Raw genomic sequence first — 22,082 nt, 5'->3', positions numbered from 1 at the left:
ACACAGTCCCCCCCAGCTATCCAAATCTTGCCATGTAAGCCCAATACATTAACAGGATTTGGGAAGTTTCTTTACTTTGTTAGAGAAATTTTTCATGTAACAATGATTTTTGGATGTTATTTGCAAATATCTGTATTTGGAATTCAAGACTTTTTAATATTACTGCTTTATTAATTGAAATATTAAGGACAAAGGCAGGATTAATGGTATGTGTTTTGCAATGATTTGGCAAATGAATCATTGTTAATAATATAGCATCTGTTTATTGATTTTCATTTAAGGAAAAAAAAAAAAAAAAAGGAGTAAATGCCAAAAGCAGCCTTTGTCTCATTTTTGTAGGGAGACAGAGTTGATTTACTAGCTCAAAGTGTTGTAAATTTAACAAAGCTGCTTATATATAGTGAACATATTGCAAAGCAGTCAATGTAACTTGCCTATTAAATCAGATGAACTTAATAAACAATACTTAGATGTATTTCTCAATATAGTTTTTGCTTCTCTAGGCACAATTTATAGGGACATTCATCAATCATTTTTAACCTTTATTATTGCACAATTCAAGTAGTGAGTTTTTATTCTAAGCAATTTAAGAAAAAATATTTAATTAACAAGCAAAATCTAATATTTTACATTTTGTTTTCATCATTGATGCAAGAATATGTTTTAAATTAAATCTATAAGAATTATAAATGGTGTTGCACGGAGCAACTAGTAATATGAAATTGGAAACATGTTTAATGCACCTTTTTATTTTTGCTGTTTAAATTTAGCTGTCTTTCAGAGTTATTTATTTGTACTTTCAGATTTATAAGTAAATGCCACATATGGCTGTATTCTGCTGAAGATAAGCCATAATATACACAGGTGTGGCTAATCTTTTTGATATACAGCCTTTAATTTTCCTAAATCTTCTGGAGTCTTTCCTTGTTGGGGTTATGAAGTAGGTATTGCAGAACACTGTTTAGGATTTAAAGCATGTTAGGACTCCATTTCTGCTTCCAAAGTTGAATCAAGGTCATATAGGAAGATAACCACTAGGGGGTTTGTGCTTGCACTGTAAGATAGTAACAATGAAAGCGTCAGTTGGAAAGGAATGAAGTCATCACATACAGCAAGCCTCTGATTCACTCTGTTTTCTGAAAGCATCTTTGGTTCATCAGGCAGGTCAGTGAAAATTTTAACATGGTTATTCCCAAGGCAGTAGAGCATGTCACCATCAAATCACAGCCTTCTGGTAGCCCAGTCTCCCACTCCCTCTCTCCTGTACAGAAGCCAACCTTCTTCTAATGAAGAGCTCTTGAAGAGCTGACTACAAAAACTTTGTCACCTCATACAATGTTCCTTTCTTTGTCTGTGTACTGAAGTATACAGAAACATTAAAACATATTTCAGAGATTTAGAATTAAAAAGAAAAAAAAAAGTTATGAAATTATATATCTACTTGTGATGCATACTCATACCTTTTGTCACTTGAAATATCTGGTGGGGAAGGTTTTTTTTTTTTCTCCCTCAGATTTGGAGCATAAGCTGATTACAGCTGTGTATCTGTCATTTATTTATTTTTTTCTAAGCTACTTTTGTGAGAGAAATTAATTATTTTTATTATTATTAATATCTGGCAATGGAACCTGTCATTAAAACAAATTGCCTCTTCAGAGTTATTAGCAGCCAGTATTCTGGAAGTGGACTTCTGAAGCTGCAGTGAAGATTAACTTTGCAACTTTTTGCCCAGGGAGTTCAGCATCAAAATAGGCTTTTCCTAAAGGTAGTATGGTGATAGGTTCTGTGAGAGGTTTCAAACAAGAAATCTGTTTCAATGTCAAAACAGATGAGAGAACAGGGACCTTGTTGGGTGTCTCAGTCTGTCCTCTTCTACTAATAAGAAAGACTTTCTGAGATCACTTTCTGACATGGATTCCTAAAGCAGATTTCCTCATGGCTTGAATTCTGGATTGCTTTCATCACTTCATCTCTTCTCCTGGGAGACAGTCCGCAAATAAAAATTTTATGAAACACTTATCCAACAACATGGAATTTATGTAATTTTCTCCTAATATTTCTCCTGACTAAGTCTGCCTCACGTAAAACTACATTTTCTACCATCAAGAAAAAAAAATCTAAATTCTCACTTTGTTCAGTTAAAGAGCCATCACTTATCTTTGGTGGGTGGGATATCTCAGTTTTTATAACAAAAGATTGCCTTCAAATTCTTGAAGGATTGGTCATGTTGCCTCTACGTGTGAAACAGCTGCATTCCTGTGGAAGACAGAATCCAAACCTGATATCCTTGACCATCTGACCTCTACTGACAGTTTACTTACCTTTACTTACAATTAGAGACTGGTTATGTTTACTCGTGTCAGTGAAATTGTCCTTTTTGAGGACAGATACTTCTATCAAAGAAAGAATCAAACTCTCAGGTTAATTTTCCATACACCTTGTTCTTTCTGGATTAAGTATTCTGCAGAAGCTATTTATCTAAGGTGTTTTGAGAATTCTAGTTGAGCCAGGAAATAAATTTACTTGTCATCTTTTTCTAAACTTCATATATACAAAGTTTATCCTTCCTACTCTCAGTGTCATTTAGGGGATTGGATTTGGCTTCTTGCTTTCTCTTTGCCTTCTTGAAACTTTTATAAATACTTTCAGTGTGGTTCCTTCAAAAGCTAAGATGTTGGTGCAATCTTTATGTCAAGTCTCTAATCAGATAACAACTGTTGTGAGATTTTCAGATTTATAGTGGAAGTGAGTATAGTCCTCTAGAGTTCAAACTAAGTGGGAGATGCCACTAAGAAATGCATGTGACAACCGCCAAAGTGCTGCCAGGTGTTCAGTGAACAAGTTAACAAATTCCTTGCCATCATCAGTGAATTCAGGAATGAAAGGACAACATAGTCTTTCTCTTAATTTTCTTGCTGTGAAAGTTTCTGAGATACACCTCCTTTGCAGTTATCCAAAAAGCAGTTTTTATGTTTAAAAAATGGCTTATTTAGCATTTTATTTCTCTGTGTTTTGTGGTTTTTATTCAAAACAAACAAACAAACAAACAACAAAGCAATGCAAAAATAAAATTAGAGTGGATTACATTGCATGTACTGTTCAGAAGTCCAAAATGTTAATCAGTTTTCAGAATATGATTAGACTCATTTTATATTATTAGTGCTGGCTTGCAAATCTAAACAGCATAAGCAGCTTTAGTTCTTTGAACCTCCAGTATCCAAACCTAATTCAGATTGCATAAATACAGATAAAATATCTTGTTTTATGTTGTAAAAAATGAATTGGTTTAATGTTATGAGTCTTCTGCTTTATGCTATTTTTTATTTTTTGTAAAGTACTAGTTTTCTCGTAAATTTTCACAATCAGTGAAGTACATGTATATTATATTTTATCCAGCCATGTAGTTTATGGGGAAAAGAAAGGTTTCTCTTTTTATATAATAAATACGTAATAGAAATGGAATGTAAAAATTAATTATTCATAGAATCATAGAATGGTTTGGGTTGGAAGGACCTTAAAGGTCATCCAGTTCTATCCCCCCTGCCATGGACAGGGACACCTTCCACTACATCAGGTTGCCCAAAGCCCCATCCATCCAGCCTGGCCTTGAATGCTCCCAGGGATGGGGCATCCAAAACCACTGTGGGCAACCTGTGCCAGTGCCTCACCATCCTCTGAGTAAGGAACTTATGCCTTATGTCTAACCGAATATACCCTCTTTACTTTAAAGCCATTACTCCTTGTGCTATTTCTACACTCCCTGAAAAAGAGTCCCTCTCCTGCTTTCCTGCAGGCCCCCTTTAGGTAGTGGAAGGCTAGAGATAGGAAGATAAGATCTCCCCAGAGCCTTCTCTTCTCCAGGCTGAACAACCCCAACTCCCTCAGCCTGCCTGCAGAGGAGAAGTGCTCCAGCCCCTTGATCATCATCATGGCCCTCCTCTGGACTCATTCTAGTAGGTCCATGTCCTTCTTCTGCTGGGGCTTCCAGAGCTGAGCATAAGGCTCCAGATGGTGTCTCACGAGAGCAGAGAAGTAGAATCACCTCCCTCGCCCTGCTGGCCATGCTGCTTTTAATGCGGCACATGTTGGTTTTCTGGGCACATTGCTCGCTCATGTCAAGTTTCTCGTCCACCAACACCCCCAGGTCCTAATCCTCAGGGCTGCTCTCTATCCATTCTCTGCCTAGCCTGTATTTGTGCTTGGGATTGCCCTGGCCCAGATGCAGACACTGGTCTTGTTGAATCTCATGAGGTTCACACAGGCCCACCTCTCAAGACTGTCCAGGTCCCTCTGAATGGCATCCCTTCCCTCCAGCATGTCAACCACACCACAGAGCTTGGTGTCATTGGCAAACTTGCAAAGGGTGCACTTGATTGCACTGTCCATGTTGCCAACAAAGATGTCAAACAGCACAGGGCCCAGTACTGACCCCTGAGGAATACCACTCGTTACTGGTCTCTACCCGGACATTGAATTATTGACCACAACCCTTTGAGAGTGACCATTTCTTGATTCTTCAATTCCTCAATATTCTTCAGTTCTGTTCCATAGCCTTTTTATACAAATAATGGAGGTTGATAAAGCATCTGCTTTCCAGTGGACTCACAGTTAAGACACTTCTCCTGCTACCTGTAACAAATTAAGCATCCTCTGCAAAGATAAAGAAACAAGGCTTAAATTTATACAAACCCCAGAACTCAGTGTCTGCAAAAGTATTACTGCTCTTAGCTCTTACTTAGGTTTTTACTAGTTGGTGCTTCCCATGTGCCTAAGGCAAGTCTGCATAATTAAAGTGTACAAAAGCCATTAGTTCAAGTGGTGATATTCTGTGAAGACAGGCAATCAAGTGTGTTTTGTTTGTTTGTTTGCTTGTTTCCAAAAAGATATTAAATATGAAAAAACACAATCTTTTAATTGATTTATATAAATATGTATGCATGTATATAAGTTTAGGCTTTGAGGAAATTTGTTTACCACTTGCTATATCTTCTCACAATAATCTGTACAGTATTATCTTATTTGTTTCACATTGAAGACCACAGTTTTTCCTCACATGACACCTCTAACTAAACTAGCTTAGACCATCTTCTATTTATAGGTCTTTGTTTTCATTATGCTTTGTACAAATAAATATTTTCTAGGTGCATTTTTAATTAAATACTTGGGATGAAAATTAGTTTATTTCTATCCTAGAACAATTGTATTGGATTTTTCATAATGATATCAGAAAAAGAAGGGGTTATTTGTGTGGGCTGGATCTGAAATACTGCAGTGATTTTCCAGTTGCATAGTATCTGTAGGATGAGGAAGACTACAGAAGAAACAGTTTCAATTCAGAGGAACAACACTTCACATATGTTAAGGCCTCTACAGGCTGTGTTAATACTGAGCAGTCAGTACAGAACTGGAACTCATTGGAAGGGCTGGCAGACAATTTCTTAGGAGGTGCAGCTTCCATTCAGGTTATTAAAATGGTAACTGTATTCTGAGTTCAAACCCAAGACAAGAAAGTCCTATTTCTGCATGTATTTCATAAGCTTTATTTATTTTCAATAAATCTTTTCAAGGGACACTTTCACATATAACCCCCGTTTCTATCTTTACACAAACATCTTCAGGGTTCCCTGTAGCTTTTGCTCAGGGAGCTTTTAAAATCAGATTATTTGTGTTTTGAGGTTGGCAACTAAGAGCAAGCTATTTCTGAAACTGTATCAGTCAGCAGTGGAACTGATGAACAAGTCCCAGCCATTGCTACTAGTCACGTTATTCCTGGAAAACAACATTTTTAAAAAGAGTATAGTTTATTATATATGTGGACATGTACTTAATTCATTAATGTCAGCAATTATTACACAATGTATCCAAACTGTGGAAAAGAACAGTTAGTCATTTAGCTCTCCCAGGATTTCCTCAGGCAGTAAGCTGGAAAAAAATGCCATAGTTAATCATAATGGATTAGGTCAGTTAGGTAAAACCAGAGATTATTTATTTATCTGTTAGTTCAGTAGGCAACATAAATATTAATAAAAATTAAATGTATGTTTAAAGATATGTGGAAATTTCTGGGGAATTATTCATAATTAAGAGAACATTTATTTTATTTTATGGTATCTCTAGTTTTAATTTTCGTGTATTGTAGTAGGAAAGAACTCCAGTGTTTGTGGTTTTATATGTAACATATATATAACAAGAACCTGCATTTTTCCTTGTAGTGGCTTGAATGGGAACTCTTAATCCTACAAGCATATGCCTTTGTTGCTTAAGCTGCTGTACGTAACCCATTTCTGCTGTATCAGGATTATGTAGAGTGGTTTGGGTAGCAGGGCACTGCAGGGGTGGTCTGCCTGGTCCAGCATCTGCCCCAGGTCAGGCCAGAGCCAGTTTCAACCAGCTCCAAAGGGACCTGCTGCTGGCTAGATGTTGCACAAGCAATATTTAGTGAAGACAACTACTGATGAAATGGTGAGGATTCTAGCTGGGCAATATGCAATGTGGGGGGGAGTAAAAGTAAAAGATTGGGAAAATATGACTATAGATCTGTGTGTGAATGTAAGAACTACTTTTCATTCCTAGTATGTTCAGGCATGGATAGAGCTTCATTTTCTAATGATACCAGGGATTATGAAAATACATATAATCATAGTTTCATTTTCAAATGTTGGATGTTCAGCACGTCTATAAACTGGAACCTTCTAAGTTATCTCACAAATAGATGTAAAATATATATTGAGTTTCTTTACATATCAAGTGTCAAATATATATGAAATTTATTTTAAGATAGGTATCACGAATATATATCAGGTGTCTTGATGTATTGGCTCTTAGGAAGCAATAGTCTATCCAGGCTAGATTGCTTTTGCAGCTAAGAAAAAAGAGGAATTTAGAGGTTTTGAGTCAACTGACATACTTCAGATACCTATTTTTGGATACAACGACTTGGCTCTAAAAGTGTTTATTTCCTTCAGCTGACTATAGATGTCATTTGGGACGTTATCTAAAATAGTTTATTTAAATTTGGCCAGGTGAATGTCACCCATGGTACTTGTAGTGCACTGAAATAATGTGAATAGTGGTCACTGTGGTCTTCAGATTGTGTTTGGGATAGCTAATAGTGATCTGAATAGATTATAAAATTCAAACTAAGATTTAATAATTTGTATATTTTGTTGTCTAAACTGACACATAGAAATTACCTAGAAAAGAATGAAAAATCAGATTTATTTATGCAAATATTTCTAGTGTTTCATGTCAGGCTATGTCTCTAATTCTTTTGCATTTTGGGAAAGTCTGCTGAGTCATACAGTACTGGACTCCTAGAGCTGGTTTCACTCATTTAGCCAGTGGTAGGCAACAGTGATCTGTTCCTCTCCTCCCACCTGACAGAATTGCTCAGAAAGAGCTGTCATTCAGAAATACAGAGTGTGGGTCTGAGAGCTAATCAGAAAGCAATAAAATGTCTGGCCACCGACCTCATAAAATAGAAGCTCATAAAACAAGTAAATCAAATTATTAATTATATCAGTGAAAGAAGGACTTTCAAATTTCTGCAGCATGGAAAGGTTGAACACTTACAGAAGCATATGACAAATTTATTACTATTTGCATTTCACAAGGGAATAATTATGGAGCTTTCTGATGCACCAGAATTTTCCTCTCAAAAAGAGAGTCACTGGTGTGCTAGTACTGACTGATGTTAATGTGGACTTGTTAAAAATCCCTTTGTTGTATTTCTCCACTTTTATGAACTAAAACATTACAAGTGAGAAAACAAAATGGTGCATTTTTCTGATGTTGTAAAGGGCCCTCACATCTGACCAAAATAATCATATATCTAGAGATAATGGCTATGAATGCTGCTTTCAAATTTCAGCCTGAAGGTGAGAATGCCTTTGCAGTGTGTCAGTATACTCATACAGAAGAGACTACAGACAGGTAGCCAGGTTCCCATTCTGTTCAGTGTCTGTTTAATAGTTTATGCAAACGTCTTCAGGAGAGACATTGAGAGCACTCCACAACAAGTTGCCGCATAGATTTTAGTTAGAGAAAAGATTGATAGTAGAGTTCTGTAAAAGCAGGAGAAAATGAGAAAGGGAACAATGTAATACTCACAATAGCAGACGAAAGAAATGCTCAGTGAAGGAACCTAGCATCAACTGAACAACAGGAAATATTTTTGGAAAAGTGTAATTAAATAATGTAATTAATTTTCAGTAGTTTTTGCGGAAGCCAGACATTTTAAGGGCTTAGATGGTAGTGACGGTGTTGTTACAGAGGATGGATCTTACAGAGGACATTAAAAATGAAAGTTACAAATACACCTTTAGACAACTAATTACCAACACATGGAATGAAAAAAAAATCAGTTAAAATTCACTACCATACAAACTGCAGTACTAGGTAAAGTACTAGGTTAGATCTCTGATTGACCTGTTTAATGTTTTTTAGTCTGAAATTCAGAGCTTTGTGCTTACTTACAGAAAATACTAGTAACCTTTAAAATAATTACAACTTGACCAGTAAAGATTTAATCAGAGGAGTTACAACAGCCTCAATGAATATGTTTTTAATTTCATGAAAAGATTGATTCAAAACAAAACAAAACAAAACAAAAAAACTTATGATTGTCTAGTGCAATAGGTTGCTTATTAATTTGTCTGGCTAATTCCTTATTAATTGCAGCCCTGTTGGTTTTCAATTAGAAAGACTTCAAAGCAATCCTTTGAGGGAAAATTAGTTTCCTAAATCAAGATAATTAAAGATGGGAACTTGCTAGTACCCATATAATAGCACTCAAAGATCAAAAAGCTTAAGGGTTAAAAGAAAGAGCTTGAAAAGCCAGTCTGATTTCTTATGATCTCTGGCAGTGTCATTTATTTATAAGCATTTCCTTGAACTTCTAATTTTTCGAAACAGAAAGAATATTTATGCCTGAGACTGTTTTTATAATCCAGATGGGGCTCATCAGACTGTTCTAACATTTTTCCATAAGTCAAAGAGAATACTTTAACTGTATTAACAGCAATAATTTAAGTTTTTTATTAATACCTTAATAGGCAGTCATTCTTTTGAGGTAGAATAACTAAATTTTAAATGGATTTTCTTTGTCAATAGTCCTTCCAATGTCTGGTGATAAAAATGTCAGCTCTTTGCCTATTCTTAATATTTAAATTTTGTAGTTTCAGGTCATTTTCACCAAAGTACCAAAACTTTAGAAATATTTCCCTCTTTTCCGGTAAACTGCTTCAGTGAATATATTTGAAACAAAACCCATTTGTGATGCTGATAAATAGTTTGAAAAATCCTAATTTATAATTTTAGAATGCACCAGAGTTAGCATTTTAGTTTGACTCATCAGTGTGCTTTAGAAGCATGTTTCCCAGATATCCATTCACCTCACGATGTTTTGACTCATGTTGTGGAATGATCTCAAAGCAAGTAGACTGGGTTCTATCCTGTGAAACTGAGCTGAAACACATATTTTTGAAATAATATCTGACCATTCTTGTTTGACCAAGGTCCAACTAATCTAAGAACCTATTTACAAACAAGGACCAACTCCAAGCTAATGTAAGTTCAGAATTAAGGCTTGATTTGAGCAAGAGATTGGATAAGACAACCTAGAGAGGTCCCTTCAAACCTAAATTACTCTATGATTTTATCTCTTCTTTTTGACATAGATTAAGAAGACATCATGTTCCACAGTTCAGTTAAACCATCCCACATTTTATTAAGATGACCTGTTTTATGAAGAACAAAAATACTTACTTGTAAGGTAATTCTTTTGCATAGGTTATCCTTTCTTTGATATACTTTAATATACATGCCCTTTTAATATAGTACTTGAGATACTGGGGCAGCAAGACAAGTTCTCAAAGAAATTAAATACATATTTAATGTATTTAAGCAACTATAAGCTGTTTGTTAAAGTAAGGTTGGGAGCATTCACTACTGTGGAGATTCTGTGCATAAAATATATATGCATATAATATTAATGCATAAAATATATGAATATAATATCATGCATTAATATATATGCATAAAATTATATTATCTTTGCAAAGGACTGTGATGCTAACAGCCAGAGACAAATATGTTCTGCGTCTGCATAGAACGGGTGCAATAGGCACATTTCTGTAGCAATATCTTCTAAACCCTTTTTGGATAGACATTTCTTAGATCTAATTTTATGTTTAGGCAGGATTTAACCAGTCAAGGTAAGACTTTGTGATGAAAGAACATTTTTCATAGAGTCATAGAATGGCTCAGGTTGGAAGGGACCCTAAAGACCAGTTCCAACCCCACTGCCATGGGCCAGATGGGTTGGAACTAGACCAGGTTGCTCAAAGCCCCATCCGAACTGGCCTTGAGCACCTCCAGGAATGGGGCATCCACAGCTTCTCTATTATGATTATTATTGAATATTGAATATCTTAATTTGATTAGTAAGTAGAAAAATCATCGACTTAAAAGCTGTCATCTGACATCTTTTAACATTGTTCAAGTATTTAATATGTGTTTTTTCTTTCTGTGGGTTTTCAATAGTGAGTATAATAATCTCAAACTTGTAACTGACTTAATCATTCACTGTTTACAAATAGGATTATTATAGAAAAAAATACAAGTAACAGTAATTCTAGGTTTGTGTACCATTGAGAGAGACTAGTATTTTTAAAAGGTTTCAATGAAAAATAAAATGTATAAAAATTTATACAAATAATTATGTATCAATATGTTTCTGAATAAGATTATGTAAGTACTCTGTAAATCAAGTTGTATGTGCCTGGCTGCAGACAGTCCCTGTGGCCATTTCCCCGTGCCCTAATTACATCTCTCCTGAACAGGACAGCAGATTGCAAAAATTGGCTGAATGGAGAAATTCGTATCTTTCTGAGCTACTAATTCATTTTCTTGAGATGTCAGACAGACATCCTTGGGTCACATTTTCATAATCTCTTCTTAAATTACAAATGTGTTTTTGCTGTAGTTGAAGTTGATTCTCTGATTTCATTCTGCAGTTCCACAAAATGGGAACGGACTGCATATACTCATTATATATAAAGAAACCTTGTGACAGAGACCATAACTGCTTTTTGAGACATGAAACATTTTTACTAAACAAGTCATTTTCCTTGAAACAGGGGATTTTGGATTGTGTTGCCTTTCAGAAGAAAAAAAGACAAATCCATAAGAAAAGCCAATGCAGTAGGTTGTTTCAAGGTTCTTGGAATCAGAATTAATATACTCCTGTTCAGCTACAGACACATTGATAACACACAGTCTGTTTTATTAAAGATGTAATTAACTAAATACTGCTCAATGCATTGTTGATTTTAGTTTACATATTGTTCTGGTTTAATATATGTATCCTCTTCTTATATGCTTCATAGAGACTGCTGTGTTTCTAGACCGCATTGCCAAAAACCATGGTGTATGCAATCGCAGTGGTCACTCTGTTTGGTCACCTACTTGTTTGTTAATCTCACCTAATGTATTTGAACTCTAAGGCCAACTTCAGCATTTTTCTGTTGAGAGATGAGGAGAAGGGTTTGATTGTGCCTTTCATTGGAAAGACAGATTGTTGTAAAATCTGTCAGGATTGGTTTCATAATTAGGTGATCTGATTTTTTCTCTCATCTGTAATTAGAGCACTGTATTTTAGTAACTATATTTTACTTTTTAGAGAAATCTCATAATATAGACTTCACAAAATAGAAGAGCAGGAAAGGAAGGGAGGCTATTAGAAACAAACCTTGTATGACTCCATTGCAAAATGTGCTTGAATTGGCCTTTGGGGGGAGGGGGGAGGGGAGGGTTACATGGTGTTTAAGAATGGGCAAACTCTTACTACAAGACATGGTTAGAAGAATCCATTACTCACAACTGTAACAAAACTCTTTTTTACAACATGATTAACTGGTATCTTAAAATGTCCAAGCTTTCAGATATAATTTTGAAATGATCTTTCAGGTACAGCCAGACTCAGAAGAACCTTTTTGATACTGTGCCAATTGACACAGAAAGATGCTTCCAGTATTTTTTTCTTTTCACCTTTTCACTAGATTGATGATGCTGAATTGACTGAAAACTCTTTGGAAGGGGTAGTGTGTTTGGCATTCAGCAGAATTATTGCATGCGTCTTTTAGCCTGAAGTTTGAGAAACATTTTGTTTGGATTTAGATTACAAAGGCCAAGTACTTAGAAAGAATTCTGGTTCAATCCAGTGCCTCTCTGCAATTTGAAGGACTGCTTTGGGCTATGAGCCAATTTTGTCAGTGATTCAGCTTGACGTTTTCTCTAACCCTTGGTCCCCAGTATCATGTTTTCTGCTGCTGTTTTGAAGACAGTGTGAATACTGTCTTCAATTAGAATGTCTATGTTCAGCCACTGTCTTGGCATGTTATCAAATTTGTGCTGACTACCACGCAGCCCCACAGAAATGCAGTTTTTGAAAGTTCATAACTCAGTAAAACCAAAGAAAAAATTAATGAGAAAATATGAGGCACTTTTCTACTCTGATGGCTTCTTTTCAGCCACATTCCCAGATTTTTGGCTATTAAATTAAAAAGTTTGTGGTTTGGGATGAATGTTACCCTAGGGTTTTATTTTGTTTTAATCTGTACTGCTCTATAATAAAAGACTGTCCAAAGGAGCAGGAAGAAAGCAAAGTAAATTTTTGTGTTACAAAGATCACACAGATGCACAGAGACAGGAGGGCACCTCTGGAGATCGCCTGGTCAGAGCGCCTGCCCAGAGCAGGGTCAGCAAGAGCAGGTTGCCCAGGGCTGTGTCTAGTCCAGTGTGTGGAGACCCCACAAACTCTCTGGGAAACCTATGTTCAACCACCTTCACATTAGAGAAGTGTTTTCTTAAGTTTAAACAAAATTTCCTGTATTTGAGTTTGTGCCTATTACCTACGGTCCTGTTACTGGGTACCACTGAGAAGAGCCTGGCTCCCTTTTCTTTAGCCCCTCATCAAGCATTTATACACATCGATAAGATGTCCCCAAGATTTTTCTGCTCACATGAACAGTCCCAGCCTCTCCCCATAGATGAGAGATGTCTTCAAACTGCTGCATATCTGTGATACAGATACTATATCTATATGATCCCTACTGATCCCATAAACAGTTTATGAACTGCTTCTTGTGAAAGCCCATATTTACATTGCATAACAGGAGGAGAGAGAAGGTTATTTATTAAAATGCAACTGAATACTCCTAACTGTATCATCAGTGTTTTCTCTTCCTCGAGAACAGCATTTTTTAAGGTTTTGTAGTATGCTTGTCATCACTCTGTTTTTCCATATTTTTTTAAGTTTTGAAAATTTTATGTTTAATTCCATTTTAGATTAGACTAAAAATATTTTAGATTGCTGTTACTGACAAATCATCACTTTGAACATAAAGACCCTAATTCTTCAGTTTTAACTTTATTGAAGTACATCTGGGTTTTAGAAGATGCTGTCTTGATTGACTACAGCACTTTGAGTTTGAGAAACATGTTTCTTTCAAACTCATAAGCTTTTAAACTAGTTTTTCTTTGCATTTATTCTTACCAAATAGAAACATTTTCTGACTGACAAGATTTTGTTAAGATGGATTTTACTTTTGATGAGTGTAATCATCCTTTGATGGTCTTTTTTCCACATATCTGTATTACTTATTTATGTGTAAGATCTACATATAATAAAGATCCCTCATTATGTTTCCCTACAGTTAAAATATCCTTAATACTCTGTTAAACAGTGTATTTTAAACTTCCCTATTTTTTCTGTTGATGGTAAGAAGATTTTCTATTGAATAGATGAGATCTACCAAATTTAGCTGGAATAACTTAAATAGAAATAAATGTCTGCATCATGCAATGTCATGCCTGAGAGAACCCATTTTATAGCTAACATTCTCCAAAGTTCATGCCTTTTATTTACAGAAAATCTTTCTTGCCTGAAATATACTGTAAGTGAATAAAGTTAAATTATTTTTTCTTATTTGGATGCCTTCTAATCTTGATTTTCTGTGATAAGCTTCTGAGCCATGATTATAAAATGTAAATATTGATTAAATATTGATTAAAGTGTCTTTAAAATATCTGAATAGGGTTGGTCTTGTAAGTCTATATTTAAATCAGTATCTCTTCTCTTAAATTTTGACGGAGCCAAACTCCCAATATCTGCCTATCTGGAAAGCTGTTACAGAATCTAACTTCCAGCATTCCTAAATACCTACAGAGATCTTGATGTGTGATTCCAGACAACATATATCCCAATAAAACTCACAGCATTCATATTTATGTCTTTACTTTAAACTACATTTTGCCAGAGTTCAGGGTAGCAGTAATGAGTGATTTCTGGTTGAGATAAATTCTGTGATAAAGTTGTAACAAGCAGACTTATTTTAAGGAATGTCCTATTTTACAGTTGTATACTCTTTCTGCTCAGATATTAATAGCTCATCTATTTTACTGATTCTGTTGCAAGTGTCATAGAAAAGACTATTCAACAGAGGTTTCTCGTAATTCCTTTTCTGAATATCCTTCAGTAGTTGTGACTTTGTTGCACAGAACTGGATTGTGTTAGTTCTCTTGCATCATGCATTTCACCCCTATAACATCTGTTATGCCCCAGAAGGCAGTCTGAACTTCATGTGACTTCTAGCTCTTCTCATCTGGGAAAATGACACTTTAGCAGATGTAGAAAATGAATTCAGGATGACACAAAGACTTTTTTGTGTACCTAAAAATAAAACACTCTGTGTTCTACAAGACAGAAATTCAACTAGGAATCCATAATAATTCAAATAAAATGTTAGGACTTTATATCAGGATTCCATTTCCCACTGACAAATCCAAATTAATGCTAATGTGATGAAATGGAAAGTTCAGTTATTCTGAACTACCTAATTAATCGTGAAACTTGATGTCAAGCAATTAAAAATGTAACTAATATCTCTTAGTACTGTCATACCCTGGAGAAGTGATGCTTAATCATTTAGTGGTATTCCACCCATCACAAAGCTAAAAACTAGCTCTCTCCATGGAGATCACATTTTTGTTTATTGGGGTTGTAGATGCAGCTTAACTTTCAGGCATTTCTACAAAAGAAATTCCAGGAAGCATTCAAGACATGTTATCATTAGCCCAATTAGTATATCTTCAATCATAAATTAATATATATATAAAGAATATGATGTTTCAGTGCTTATAAGATGTTAGAATTGTGTCTGAATAGAAAACTTTGTGTAGTTTATTTACCTGCTAAAAGAGGGGGGGAGAAATCCAGTAATATCTTTAAATGATAAAATGTTGAGTAAATTAAGTTTGAGTAGGCTAGGCTATTTGGTATAGATTTTCACTGTGGCCCTGTCCCACCCAATCACTTGAGCATTAGTTACTCCCAAAGGATTACAAATATATTGGATACTTAAAGCACCATAAGCCTCACAGACTTTACAAGCAAGTTCTGATAGTGTGTGATGAAACCCCATTTTTTCTATCATTTTAATTTAGGTTTGTTGTTTAATTATGACAATTTTAATGACTATTAACTTTAATGGTCACTTTTTGCATGACATCTGACTGCGTGTCCTTCCTTCTTCAGAGATTTAGAGTGCTGGAGTCATCTTTATAGTTTATAGGAAAATATAGCATCTTAGATGACTTAAGATATCTCTGAAAATTATTTCTTTTGGGGCTATTTGGTCTTTGAAGTACAAACAGTTTAACAGACTTTTTAGTTCAGCTCTATTTTGAGCTCTTGTTTTAGTGGAATTCTTTAGGGCAGAGGTGTGTGGTTCCTATCATTTGATTACTCACAGGAACGGCTTGAATTGGACTTTCTCTTACCAAACTGTAACTCTATAGATTGTATAACATTTTTATAGTTCTGACTTTGCTGAATTGTTACTTGAAATAAGTTAACTGATTCACTTAAGAAAAAAATAAAATAAAAAAATAAAAAGAGAGAGAAGAAGAACCTAAAAGTGCATTTGTCCTAAATCCAAAATGCCCTTGAACTGTTAATAATTAACAAGTTTAATTTACATTTAACCATTTCTATTTCCTCAATTAGGCTCAGGGTCCCCACGGGGGTAAAGTATTTCAAACAAAACAAAACAAACAAACAAAAAAAAGCACCCTGTTTGGTGATCCAGTGCATTCAAGAAGAATGTCTTCAGAAGTCTGTATAACAAAGGGAAATAAAATTAACAGGGTGAATGGTTATTCTCGGGAAGAATTGGACACCAATTAAAACTTCATAATTTCTTCATGCTCCAGAATAAGGAACACAAGTCTTCTAAGTATATTCAATATTAAATAATACTGTAATCATTTACTGAAAGCAAAACCACATCACGTAAGTAAGTTTGCTTTCTTCTTGAAGTCAAAGCATATCAGCATACTAAGTTATAATTATTGTCAGAGAACTCATGCTAAACAGATTCACTCTTTACAATCTTCCTCTCAGCTGCACCTTGCAGTCATCTATATTCTTTAAGAAGGCACAGCCATCTGAATTAGCTGCTCTAGCCATCACTCCTCTCCTTGGTTCCAGCTGGATCCCAAGCAATGCCTTGTTTTGTTTTCATAGATGCGTCCTTTCTTTTTTACTGGTTCTATCTTTCAGTGGGTCTGCAGCCCAACAAGTTTAGAAAGACCCCTTCACACTAAAGTTGCCATCTCATTCTTCTAAAGTAAGTTCTAAAAATTGTTCATATCTATTGATCTAGCATAAAACCATTCAACCACGTTGTAGCAAATGTACTTAACAGAAACTAGGGCAGAATATGTGGTGGTTCTTTCATTTGATTTTGTTTGATTTTTTTCGTTGATAGATTTTATATATTGGTTTGTTCGTTTTTGTTTTTGTTCCTGTCTGTCTCCTGTCATACTTTAACACAGAAGTGACTGATGAGGAAGCTTTTCAGGTTTGGGGGAATTTCTGGGTTTTAAGAACTGGAATTATCAGGAAGTCCAATGACGGATTTACAAATTGGAGCACAGCTCTACCCAGCATTTTTCAGGTTTTATTCAAATACAACCTCATTTTCCTTTTTCATATGTTATATATTATATATACATATATATATATATATGTATATGCTTTATATATACATGTCTATAATGTTCATTTTATGTGTTTTAATGTATTGGTAAGTGGCAATAGCAGTGCATATGGGATTGACACTTTTTCTACGTTCTCTGATGACAGCTCACTTCTGTTGTATTAGGTATTCACCTGTATAGACAGAGCTATGAAAGGTTTGTGATGGTAGTTCTAAAATGTGAAGTATACTAGTGCAAATGGGTCTGAAATTAGAGTCTTCTCAATACTATGTCTTATGAATATAGTCGTCCATCTCCATATTTAACAGAACAAATGGACCTCTTGTTACTATTCTTAGTTATCTTCCTAAGTGATTTTTAAACCCATTAAGAAATAATTTGACAGGCTCCTCTTAGCAAAGATAATAATTCTTTTATAGTGAATATGAATCAAAGAGAAGGGATTGCTTATATCACCTAATGTAACAGTGCTTTATTTTGCTATAAAATTCCATGTGTACTGAAGATTAAGTGAAGGCCTGACTGACTTTACTTTATCCCGGAACAGCAGATACTACAGTAGTAGTATAGTAGTATGCTTCACCACCTGAAGGGATCTTCTAGTAATACATTGCCTTTTTGCCTTTCATTGCCTTTTTTTTTTTTTTCCTGCTAGTTCAGTAATATCCTAGGAAACATGGAAAGAGGCAGTGTTTTGTCAGTTTTAGCCAGAAGCCACTATTCATTTCTGAGCTTGTTTTAACATAGCTAGACACAGTCTCTTCTGACTTGAATTCTTGGAACAGCTTCACTGACCTGATAAAAAAAAAGGCTTCACTTGTGTATTCAAAGATCTTCAAACCAGTCTGGTACAAAATACCCCTTTGTACATTAATTCATTAGCTTCTAGTGTACACAGTAATTTGAATAGTACGTACATTACATACTATCTTCATCAGAGCTTATAATAACCTAATGCATCTATGTAGTTTTTGAAGTACATTTGGAAGTAATGTAACATGTTCTGGATATGTAGTCTCTGTGCAATATTTTACTTGTAACTACACATCATACTCAATTTAAATGATGAGTGAACCTTCTCCTAGCCAAGGACTATACTATTTGCCTGACTAACTAATAAGCAGATCACTGGGGCAATATTTTTCATTCCAGTTTACATAAAGCAATATTTTTATATTTACACAAACCAGAGCTAGTAAAAGGATGAGTGAAAAAATTGGACAGATGGTCTTACATTTTTCTATTTTGTAAATATTAAAGTACCATATGTAGAAAACATGGTTTTCTTTGGGTTTCAGAAAGGTAGCTAGCATGTTTTCACAGAGTTTGTAATTGCACTTATGCTAAGAATTTTAAACGGAGTTCAGCCCTTTACCAAAACCTTCTTTCAGTCTCAGATATATATCTGATTAATGAAGGAAAAATATCTTCTAACTTCTTTTCACCTCTTATCACAGTTTGTTATATTCTACCTGACACTTTTCACTTCATCTATGTGTTTACATAGTTTAACATCTGATATTACAGTTTTCTTTGCTTTTTTTGTTTCTGTTTTTGACATGTTCAAATCTGGCCTAGTTCTTGCTTGTCTAGGCTGATTATATGCAAGTAAGTCAGTTAATAGCAAATCAATTTCATGATACTTTTAATTGTAGTAATTTCCACATTAATATATATGCAACACTACTTAGACAATATTTTTTTTTCTGTGCTCATCTTTAATTTTTAGTATCAACAGAATAGAATCATTGTCTTTCTAGCAGGTTTGAAGTTGTAACATATTCACAGGGAAATTTTGGCATATTGAATCAATGATGATTAATACTCCATACCTCCAGAGAAGTTTGTTCTAATGGACATTTGTGCCAATTACAAAAAGGAATCTAGTGAAGCTCGGGATAGAAATCTAGAAATCTAGAAAAGGAATCTAGTGAGCTCAGGATATTCAATATACACTGAAGTCATTAATGTTCACAGTAGTTTATGTTGTGGTTTTCAGAAAAGTAAAATATTTCCCCTATAATTCAACCACCAATAGACCATAATCACTGTATTTCAATACTCCAAATCCCAGATTCTTGAAACACTACTTTTTTTTTAACCTCAGATGCATCATAGTTTTTTACTATTTATAATACTGACCTAAGATTTAGACAGTAAGTTTTCTTCTCTAAACTTTTTTTTTTTTTTCTGTTTAACTTTTTCTGTCTTGATTAGAGCATGAAAATAACATGACCCTCTTCATCCACATCTTTGGTTCATGAACATGTACTTTCCAATTTTGTAAGATTATGGTTGTTGAAGAGTTACAGATATTTAGGATAACAACAAGGTTTGAATTATTATTACTGAAGACTGCGTAGTTATTTTTCATCTAAAATAAAAATAAAAATTCACCCTCTGTGTTGGGTAAGTTGGGTAAATAAAAATTCACCCGTAATAATGTCTTTGTTGGGTAAGTTGGGTAAGCAGGACCATAGGATAATTCAGGTTGGAAGGTACTTCAGTAGGTCTTTAGTCCAATCTCCTGCTCATACCAGGGTCAAAGACTAGATTGTTCAAGGTTTCATCTGTTGAGCTCTTGAAAACTGCAAGAATAGATATTGCGTAATCTTTCTGGGCAACCTACTCCACTACATCATGAAAAAGTTTTTGCTTATACCCAGCCTGAGCCTATTTGTTTCAAACTTGTCAACTGTCTTTCATCCATCTGCCATACAACACTGTGAAGACTCTGGCTCCATCTTTATTTTTCCATGGATAAGAGTAGATGGCTCTTTAGTCCTCCTGTAGCAGTCTCTTCTTCAGCTTGAACAAGCCCAGCTCCACTAGCCTCTCCTTATTCACCTAGTGCCCAGTTATGCCTGCCCACTTTGTAGGCCCTCCCCTAACTTCACTCCAGTGAAGTCTGTCAATATATTTCTTGTTCTGAGGTTGGGATGGGGGTTGTCTGGATGTAGTATTTTGCATGTGTCCTAGGTAGTGCCAAGCAGAGGTAGCAATTGATCTCCTTGATCTACAACCAATCATCATCCTTTTAATTAGCCTAGGAGGCTGTTGACTTCTTGCTGCTGCTTCAGCACTCTTGTCTACCACACCTGTCCTCAGTTTGCATGATTCCCAACTGGTTATTCCCTCCCAGATGCAGAATTTAGCAACTATCCTTGCTGAATATTATGACGTTCCTGTTGATGCATTCTTCCAGTCTCTAGGTCAGTGACCTCATCCAGATTATTGATAAAGGTATTAATTAGGACAGATTCCAGGACAGAATCCCATGTGACCCCACTCGTTACTGGCCTCCAGGTAGAGTATGACCTCCACTGTCCTCTAAGCCCAGCTATCCAACTAGATTTTTACCAGCCTAGCTGTCTGTACATCCAGACTGTAATGCCCTAACTTGATGTGGGGGTTGGCCTTGGCTGGCAGCCAAACACCCATACTGTCACTTGCTCACTCACCCCCATCCCTAGACAAGGGTGAAAAATGGGAGTGAGAAAACTCATGGGTCAAGGTAACAACAGGGAAATCACTCACTGATTACTGTTGTGGGCAAAACAGTCTCCAGATGGGAAATTTAACGTAATTTACATAATTAACATAACATTTAATTACTTATTCAGGTACTGGGGAACAAAGAAGGCAAGTATTTAAACACTTATGGAAGACATCTGTCCTCCCTGCTCTCCCAAGCTCCAGATACCTCTCCTTCTCTGTTCCTAGTCTCTACTCCCCTTCTTACCACCATAGACACAGGTTAAACTCAGTCCCTTCAGCGAGGTGATAGGTGGTGCAGGAGATTTCTTTCTGGCGTTCCTTCTTTCTCATACTTTTCTTCTATTCTCCTTCTGCCTAAATTCATTTCTTCCGTTCTGTTGTGGGTTATCCACAGGCTACAGTCCTTGGGGAGTGTACCTGTTCTGGCATGAGCTTATGCTGGGCCCCTTCAAGAGTGTTCCCAGCTCTCCTGTGGTTACCTCCTACTGCTCTGGCCTTCCTTTTCTTCTTCTGTCTTGTCTCTGCTCTTTCTTAAATACATTTTCAAAGGGATGCCAAAAACTCTTGGCTGTCTCAGCTGCATCCTGTGATGTGTCTACTGTGAAACCATCTGGAACTAACTGTGTTCTGCACAGTGCAACCCCTGACCTACTCCCACAGATATCACCTTGGCAGCCATTCTCTGCTATCTAAACCTTGCTGCTTATTCCCAATACACGTAAATACAAGAATATTGTGGGAGGCAATGTCAAAAGCCTTGGTAAAGTCAGGGTAATCACCATCCACTCTTCTTCTCTCATCCACAAAACTAATCATTTTATCCTATAGTCAGGCATGGTTTACTCTTGGTCAGTCCGTGCTGAGTGTTCCAGTCACCTTCTTCTAATTGAGTTTTAGTTCTATATTTGTTTGAATTTCTTTCCTGTTTTATTATTTTTTTTCCTTTTCCTCAGTTTTAGGATGTGAAATTGTTATCCTTTGTATAACATTTTTTCTTATTTTGATTGTTTTCACCACGTCTTAATATACAAGTTAAACTACATGTATACTGTAGTTTAGAAGATAAAATGCTGAGATTTAATATATAGTATATGTTGTAGAATGAGAAAATACAAAATATAAAAATATATACTTTAAATTTATAAATGGCAATGTATTACAATGTGTTTACAACATACTTTATATTTTTCAGCTCTACTTCAAGTTACAATTTCACTTAGCAAAGTAGAGCTCAGTGTGGGTGAATCCAAATTCTTCACATGCACGGGTATGTATTCACATTTTTTGTTGTTAGATTATCAATGTTTTGCATGATTTGAAAGTGAATTTATTAATTCACAATATTAACTTAAATGTGCATTGTTCTGTATATTCATATTGACTTGTGAGAATTGTGATAAATAGAAGATCTTGTAGAGACTATTGATTTCAGATTCCAAAAAAAAACATACCACTCACTCAGTCTGAAATTTGTCTATATTGATATAGATAATTTATATCTACTAGGATGCTTGTTTAATTAA

At 35.3% G+C, this 22,082-nt stretch overlaps 1 protein-coding gene across 3 annotated transcripts in view; it reads left to right on the top strand.

Annotated features, from left to right (window-relative positions):
• The window catches only part of NCAM2 (neural cell adhesion molecule 2), a 288,960-nt gene that overhangs the window by 128,737 nt on the left and 138,141 nt on the right, over positions 1-22,082 (top strand). For all 3 annotated transcript variants that reach the window (XM_032203980.1, XM_032203996.1, XM_032203989.1), the window contains exon 2: positions 21,752-21,826. In XM_032203980.1, coding sequence (XP_032059871.1) covers positions 21,752-21,826 — 75 coding nt within the window. The remainder of the gene's footprint in view (positions 1-21,751; positions 21,827-22,082) is intronic.

This window comes from Aythya fuligula, chromosome 1, assembly GCF_009819795.1.
Source record: "Aythya fuligula isolate bAytFul2 chromosome 1, bAytFul2.pri, whole genome shotgun sequence".
Classification (NCBI taxonomy): domain Eukaryota; kingdom Metazoa; phylum Chordata; class Aves; order Anseriformes; family Anatidae; genus Aythya; species Aythya fuligula.
Note: the sequence above shows the minus strand (reverse complement) of the source record. Positions and strands in the feature narration are given on the sequence as shown.